The sequence below is a fragment of the Lactuca virosa genome, chromosome 3 (genome assembly GCF_052849685.1).
Source record: "Lactuca virosa cultivar CGN04683 chromosome 3, Lactuca_virosa_CGN04683_v6, whole genome shotgun sequence".
Classification (NCBI taxonomy): Eukaryota; Viridiplantae; Streptophyta; class Magnoliopsida; order Asterales; family Asteraceae; genus Lactuca; species Lactuca virosa.
The window spans coordinates 75,124,244-75,131,802 of NC_136428.1; the positions used below are offsets into that span (position 1 = coordinate 75,124,244).

Below are 7,559 nucleotides of genomic sequence, written 5' to 3' on the forward strand. Positions count from 1 at the left end.
AGCTTATTCATAGGACCCTTATGATATGTAATTGTCAATCTCTAATCGGTAGATAAACTATTAGGACTCATCAATTTGTTGATGCTCTTAATTAACACTTGTAATCATTTTACTAGTTTTCAGGTAACAATTTTTTATTATTATTTATAATAAAATTGAAAATATTTTGTTTTTATAGGTAATAAAGATAAAGTATATTGCTATTACAAATAAAAAGTACATTGACAATATTTGTAGTGAGAGCCATTTGCCGGGATTTTCCCTTATTTAGTTGTATACTTTTCGAAACCTATTAATTATCAAAATCACATGCTATTCTCATAATCATATTACTTATATCATTTCGCCCCATTTGAATTAAATTAACTATGATAAAAAGAATACTTTTAGACAATACAATAAGTGGAAAAACAACTTAACGTCCATAATACAAATCGTTCTAAAGATATAATCATTAATAATTATATTAGGTAATTTGATTAAATTAATATAGTTTATGTTTGTATAAGAATATATATATATATATATATATATATATATATATATATATATATATATATATATATATATATATATATAACACGATCCATACCACTGATATTCCAATTACTTAATACGAATCAGCCTTCTTTACATATTATTATCACCGTACAAAATCACTATCACAAATGGGGTCAATTCAAAACAGAGAAAAAAAAACGTAGAGTACATTCCCATAATATTATATAAGTTATAAGTTGTAACTCAATTGTGATACACAAGAAAGTGTATACTTTGAAGTTGTCAAGATACCGGTTTCAAAATGAACATTTTGCAAGCATGAGAAGCAACAGTAGCGCTCAGGTTCCCCACAGGTCTTTGCCTCAATGCCTTGTGCTGCATTTGGAAAACCAGTTTAAAAAAAGCATAAGTCAAACGAAATAAACAGTACCAATATGATAAACTATAAGAAAACAGTATGAATAACAATAACAGTAACAGTAGAAAAGTGATTTGAGATTTACAAGCCAAAGATCTCTGGCAATGACGGTGGTGTTTGGAGGGAGTCCTATATCATCCCAATGGGCTGTCATCAGAGAGGTTGCAGGACCACGGTTCACCATCAGCACCACCACTCTGTATTTGGAAAGGGGTCCCGCCCACACCTGCCAATTAAAATGGCACAAAAATCTCAAAATCTTGGTGCATAAAAACAAGCACACCCTTAATTTAAACTCTTAATTAAAAGATGGGTTCAGTTCAGTAAAGTACGTACCTCAAGATCACCTTCCATTCTCACCTTTTTGGCCTGAACACCAAGTCTATCTGTGGAGAAATATATAAGCATTTGATGTTTAAGTCTCAAACAAATGGTTGACTTTTCAAGTTTAAAATTATGTGATAAGTTTGACATTTGAAGTCAAACTTAGTTACCTTGGTTGACACCAATGACCTCCATGTTTCCTAAGATATCAAGGGTCTCTTTTGTCACATTTCTAACATCACAACCAATAAGAAGGGGAGCCTGCAATGCAATGATTCGGGGCCTTAAATTTTCCAAATGGACAATCAATGTATCCTTGCTTTTTTTTTTTTTTTAATTTTTTTTTTTTTACTTTGAACATAAACAAGATTGGTCTAAATGGCAACGTACTTTGGAGATGGCCCATATGCTAAAATGGACAATGTATTCGTCTTTTGTCATCCCTCCATTTCCAACTTCAAGCATGTCTGGATCTGTGACTCCAAAAGTATGAATCTTTATCTCAAAACAAATTACTAAAATAAATTAACAAGAGAATAAAAACATACCATTCCAGCCACCAGGTCTTGCATAATCTGCATAGTACTCATTCATATCTGCTATATACATCATGCTGTATACAATTTCAAACAACAATTAACTGAAATAAAACAAGTTGTGATGAAACATAAATGTGATGACATATATATCATGCTGTATACTGGAATTACCTAAGCCAAGTATCCGTAATGTCATTAGTAGTTCTCCAACTATTTCCTATCTTAGAACCCCATAGAGCAGGATGCATATCTCCCCTACATATCAAATGAAATATTTGAAGGAATTTAGACTGACAATTTGATTTGATATATTATATATAGCAAGTAATATTGAGTGTAACTGGTTGAAAAAAACAATTTAAGTCACCATTCACATAGTGAGAAGAAGATAGGACGGCCTGCGTTCATGAGAGCTCTAGTCATTATCGGGTATCTGCATTTATTAAGATAAAATATCATGTTATTACCAAAACATAAAGCTAGAAAACGATGTTTATGTACTACATTAAATTCATGGGGAGTACTAACCTAATAGTTGGCTTTATCCCTTCATTGTTACAGTTATCATACTTCAAGTAGTCAATACCCTACAAAACAAGGCATATATAATAAATTTTCATACTGCAAGAAGTCAAATTCTCATATAAAAAAGGAAGGTTATATAAGAAAACATTTGCAATCATACCCAAGAAGCAAACATTTTGGCATCCTGTTCCTCATAACCAAGTGAACCAGGCATGGTCTTGCTACAAGTCATGGAACTGGAAAAAAAAAAAAAAAGAGGAAGCGATTATGGTATATGGTGCTTAAGAAGAAGGTAGTAAAGAAATCATATATAGTTTGATCATCTTACCCTGAATCGCTATATATACCAAGCTTAAGACCTTTGTTATGGACATAGTCTGCAAGGGCTTTGATGCCAGATGGGAACGTTGATTTCCTAGCCACAAAGTTACCCTAAAATTCATTACACGTACGTTTAGATTTCATACCTTTTAGATCAAAACTCGTTCAGAAATCAGAAACACTGTGCAAACCTGTTGATCACGAGTATATTCAGCCCAGCAATCATCTACGGTGATAACGAATTAAATTTTCAGGTTAGTTAGTTGCGTATTTCTAAAACAGGAGTAAATTAAGCAAAGATCTGTAATGGTGAATAGTAATGTAGTCACATATATACGTACCTATATTTACGTACTTGTATCCAAGTTTCGCGAGACCAGTAGAAACAATAGCATCAGCTGTAGTAGAACAAATTAGTTATTAATTAAAAGAAGAAATATATTTGGAATGATCTGTTTTGTTATATGCCAAATTAGCAACAGTTGTGATATATATGGAGGGCGCACCAGTTTCTCTAATCATGGATTCACTGATGTTGCAGCCGAAGTGATTCCAACTATTCCACCTGAACAGATTATGTCAAATCCATGAAGTAGTATTTAGTTAGATCTAATTAGATTAACGGATAGCTCTATATGAATTAAGAAGATGGAGATAAGACGAACCCCATGGGTGGAGTATCTGCAAGGCCATTGGCAAGAAGATTACGTCTCTCCGCCTCCGGAGAAATATTATTGTAAATGCGCCCTTGCCCTTCTCCTCCTCCGGCAGACGCCTCCAGTAGCATCAGCATCAACAGTAGTGCCGATGATAGAATCAGAACTCTTCTTCTGCTTCCTCCTCCCATGGTCTCCTATGTCTTCTCAGAATCTCAATCACCACACTACACACATGAACATGTCGACTGCTACGTACAAATTAAGTAGAGATCAGAGAGAGAGAGAGGGGAATCATATTCTTATTCTTATAGTGTAATCCAAAATGGCGATAAGGACTGCCACAAAGGCAATGACCAATGGCATGATGCAGAAAGGACCAGTCTAGTCTAGAAAGTAGAAACACGTGAATTAATTCTAGATTTACGTACGCATAAGTAACATATTTTCTTTTCAAACCGTCAAACGCTCATACACCCTTCCAGTCACGCCTTTAACTTTAACCAACTCAAATACTCAATCCAACCTTTATCCAATAATATTTTACTTCCAACTTGATATCTATCAACTTTTTGAAGTATTTAAATTTGGTTTGACTTATCAAGATTTGTCCATGCTCATCGACAACTTTTTCTTTTATGTTTTTTCTAGAATATATATTTATTTAGGTACCTTTATAAATGTTTTCGTTTTGTATATCTTATTATATTTTTTTTTCAAAATTAATCACCATAATAAAAGGATGTTCGTCATCAATTTTTTATAAATAAATAAAATAAAATTTACAAACATTGTATCAGTATATCAAACATCGGTTGTGACACGATCCAATAAGTGTTTATATATGTTGAAATCCACATTCTCTCCACAAGGGTTCTTTTGGAGATCTAATACGAGACTCTACATATATTTTACAATAGTTATAAATTTTTTATAAGATAGACATTAATTTTATTAAAAGATGATATTTATAAAAAGAAGTTGTAGAAAGGTGTTAAAAAGTTGTAAAAAAAATTATACAATAGTTTAAAAATATTTATAAAGAAAAGTAAATTGGTTGAAAAAAAAAATATGTAATAAAATTTAAAGTTTAGATCAAATTCATAACAAAACTTTAAAATATAAGCCAAAAATGTAAAAATGAATGTTGAAATGTTGAACCTATTTAAGGTGGAAATTATTTAAAAAATTATTCATTACTCTTTGATATAATAAAATGCATTTGTTGGTCATTTGACAATATAAATATATTATAATACTACTAATATAATAGTTAACCTTTTATATTATAATACTACTAATATAATAGTAATATGGTAAAACAAATTCTAACTCCCTCAAAATCATAAAAATATTATCCAATTGAAGTTAAACGTAAATGAATACTCTTGCTCGATATAAACATACTAAAGATAAATAAACTTATTTTTGTCTAAAAATGTTTTAATTAATCATTCATAGCAAAATCATTCAAACACATAAATATGTAATTTTTTCTAATATATGTGTACCGAATCGAATTTTTTACTCATACATCTAAGGGAATTATTAGAGTTTTTCTAATAATACAGAATTCTACTAAAATTTAAAACACTTTAAATCTTACGTTTACAATAAAATCTTACATACAAATTGAAACAACAAGGAAATGAAATCTATTATAGGTCTTTTTGTGCTCATGTCTTCAATCATGTACCACGGCGACTACATGAACCTGCAAAATATGAAACATATATACTACATCAGACCACTGGTCTGATGAGTTATTCTAATATGTTTTCATGCCCATCCGCTCGTTCTTTCTTGTCTCTTCTTTCTCTTACTCTGCAATCTAATCTATTTCTTGCATAGCGTACACTGTTATTCTTTCTTATCTCCTCACATTTATCTCTTCTACTCTTTTCTCTTTACTTCTTCTCACTCCTCATCTTATCTACTTTGTTCTCCTTTCTCATCTCATGTATCTCTTCTCATGCTTTAGCATTCTATTCTTTCATTCTCAAACTCTATCTTCCATTCTTCTTCGTTAATATCACACACTGCTATTCTTCTTATTTATATATCTTTTCTATCCTTCTTTGCCTCTTCTCAGGCTCATCTCATACTCTACAAATACTCTATCACTGCCTCTACCTTGTAACACCCTAAATCTGGTACGACTTGAAACCCTCAAGAATTTACATTTTAACATAATTTGTCCTTTAAGTACGCTGGGCATACTTAAGTGTACGCTTAGCGTACTATGTATGGATGGTCGCGGAGGAGCTGGACGTACGCTGGGCGTTCCAGAAGTACGTTGGGCGTACGTGTCAGGGGTCCAAAACCCTAATTTTCGGACATGAGGCCTATTTAAGCGATCTTAAGTCCATTGGACTTAACCCTAGAGAGCCTCCACAGCCTTAGAACGTTCTTACACTCCAGAGAAACTTGTGAGACCATTTTGAGCTTTAAAGAGTGCATTTGTGGCCCTTTTAGTGTTCATTCCAAGAAGAAGAGGTGATCAAGCAAGCTTGGGACGAGTTGGTGCTTCAAGAACCTGCATCTTGGTCATCTTGCAAAGCTTCTGGAGGTAAAAATCTTGGATTTTTCATCTTAAATCTCTAGATCGAGCTAGAGTTTTCTATCTTGTCCCTTTTGGTTGATTTTGGTCCTCCATTGGTGAGTTAAGCAACTCCAGAGGATGGGAATGACAGATCTGGGGTCCCTTGGTCTTTTAGTATCATAAAAATGGAGTCTTGAAGGAAGTATTGGCCTCATGTATGGGTTAAAGACCTTGAAAAGGTCTTAATGGAGGTGTTGGGTATATATGAGCCATGAAAAGGCATAAAGTTGCCAACTTTATGCCTTAGGATGTCTTAACAAACTTAGATCTGGCTTTTGGTCGTAAAGAAATCGAGTATTAAGCACTTAATGGAGAAAGTGCTTAATCTGGTTGTACGCTGGGCGTAACCCAGTGTACGCCGCACGTAGTCCCAGACCCCAGTACGTTGCGCGTACCAGGATGGTACGTCGAGCGTACGCATCATAGTTGGGCCCGAATCTGTTTTGGGCCTTGGAGCTTTTGGGCCTCATTTGGTCATTGGGCATGGTTGCATTATGGGATTTGTGAGTCATATCATCTGCTATGGGCCATGGATATATTGATTGGGCCTTGTTGGGCCAAGAGGCCCATTAATGATCTTGGACTTGGATTTTGGGTCCATTAACAAAGGAAGGATAATTGAGCCTCATGGAAGGGTTTGAAGTTTGGGTTCCCTTGATTAATTTAAAGTCCTAACTTTGATTATTATTATTATTATTATTCAGCACGGGAGATTACGGACTGTTAGGAGAGCAGCTTTCGTATTCAGCAGACAGATGTGAGTCTTCCCACCATACCAATGGGTCTAAGGCACCAAGGCCGACCCATTCTACTATATGTGGATTGTCGATTGATTACGTGTTATGATAAGTATGACTTTTGTATGGAAGACCCCGGAGGGTTCCCGTGGCAATTGGTACAAGACCTTGGAGGGTTTCCAAGGCATCTTAGTATATTGCATGATTAGCTTGTATGTTATTTGTTTGGTAGGAAGACCATGCGGGGGTTCCCATGGCAGGAAGACCATGCTGGGGTTCCCATGGCAGGTGATAAGACCACGTGGGGGTTCCGGTGGCATTAAGTGTAAGACCCGAGAGGGTTTCCAGGGTTTCCTTAATTGTTGTATGCATGGCTTATGTGATTTGTAAAGCTGTTTAGCTAGTATGATTTGTTATATGTGATTGTGTGCGAGTATGCCCTGGGGAACTCACTAAGCTTTCAAGCTTACCGTTTGTGGATTTGTTTCAGGTACTTCTGAGCCCAATGGCAAGGGCAAGGCTTGATAGCGCGACATGCACTCTATCTCTCTTTCACTGATATGTTTTGGGGACACTCTGATGTTTTCTTTTAAATAAAATTGTAATGAATTTTGAAAACAATGATGTTGGGATTTCATGACTTATGCAAATGTGTTTGACTAATTAAAAATGAAAATTTTCTTTGTAAAATTTGGGTCGTTACATACCTCTATCTCTTTTCTACTCGTCTCTTCATCTTTATATCTCTCTCCATACAGGGGCGTATTTATGAAGGGGATAGGTAGGTCCTAGGACCTACCTAAATTCTCAATTTCATTTCCAATATATAGTAGAAAAATTAGGAACTACCTTATAAAAAATAGTGGACCTACCTTGAATTTGTTTTTTTTTTAATGTTTGAAAAAATTATTTTAAAAGGAGAAAAATATAAGTTAT

General features: G+C 34.2%; 1 protein-coding gene across 1 annotated transcript; it reads right to left on the reverse strand.

Moving 5' to 3' along the window:
- Window positions 1-589: 589 nt before the first annotated feature.
- Window positions 590-3,608, reverse strand: LOC145165991 (alpha-galactosidase 1-like). The gene is made up of 15 exons (XM_079084918.1): window positions 3,294-3,608; window positions 3,135-3,193; window positions 2,970-3,026; window positions 2,820-2,854; window positions 2,636-2,739; window positions 2,468-2,543; window positions 2,311-2,369; window positions 2,150-2,215; window positions 1,954-2,037; window positions 1,792-1,856; window positions 1,634-1,716; window positions 1,414-1,504; window positions 1,256-1,305; window positions 1,005-1,145; window positions 590-876 (listed from the first exon to the last, which is right to left on the reverse strand). Exons 1-15 carry the CDS (start codon window positions 3,473-3,475, stop codon window positions 784-786), a joined length of 1,245 nt encoding a protein of 414 aa, XP_078941044.1. The 5' UTR covers window positions 3,476-3,608; the 3' UTR covers window positions 590-783.
- Between the last annotated feature and the right edge of the window lie 3,951 nt (window positions 3,609-7,559).

What these genes read in the sequence shown, in the direction of transcription:
- LOC145165991 (XM_079084918.1), bottom strand. Translation starts at nt 3,475, where the DNA reads ATGGGAGGAGGAAGCAGAAGAAGAGTTCTGATTCTATCATCGGCACTA. An exon ending in CCAAAATGTTTGCTTCTTGG is followed by an intron (nt 2,370 to 2,467) that starts GTATGATTGCAA and finishes CTTGTTTTGTAG; the next exon opens with GGTATTGACTACTTGAAGTA. An exon ending in GGTCATTGGTGTCAACCAAG is followed by an intron (nt 1,306 to 1,413) that starts GTAACTAAGTTT and finishes ATTTCTCCACAG; the next exon opens with ATAGACTTGGTGTTCAGGCC.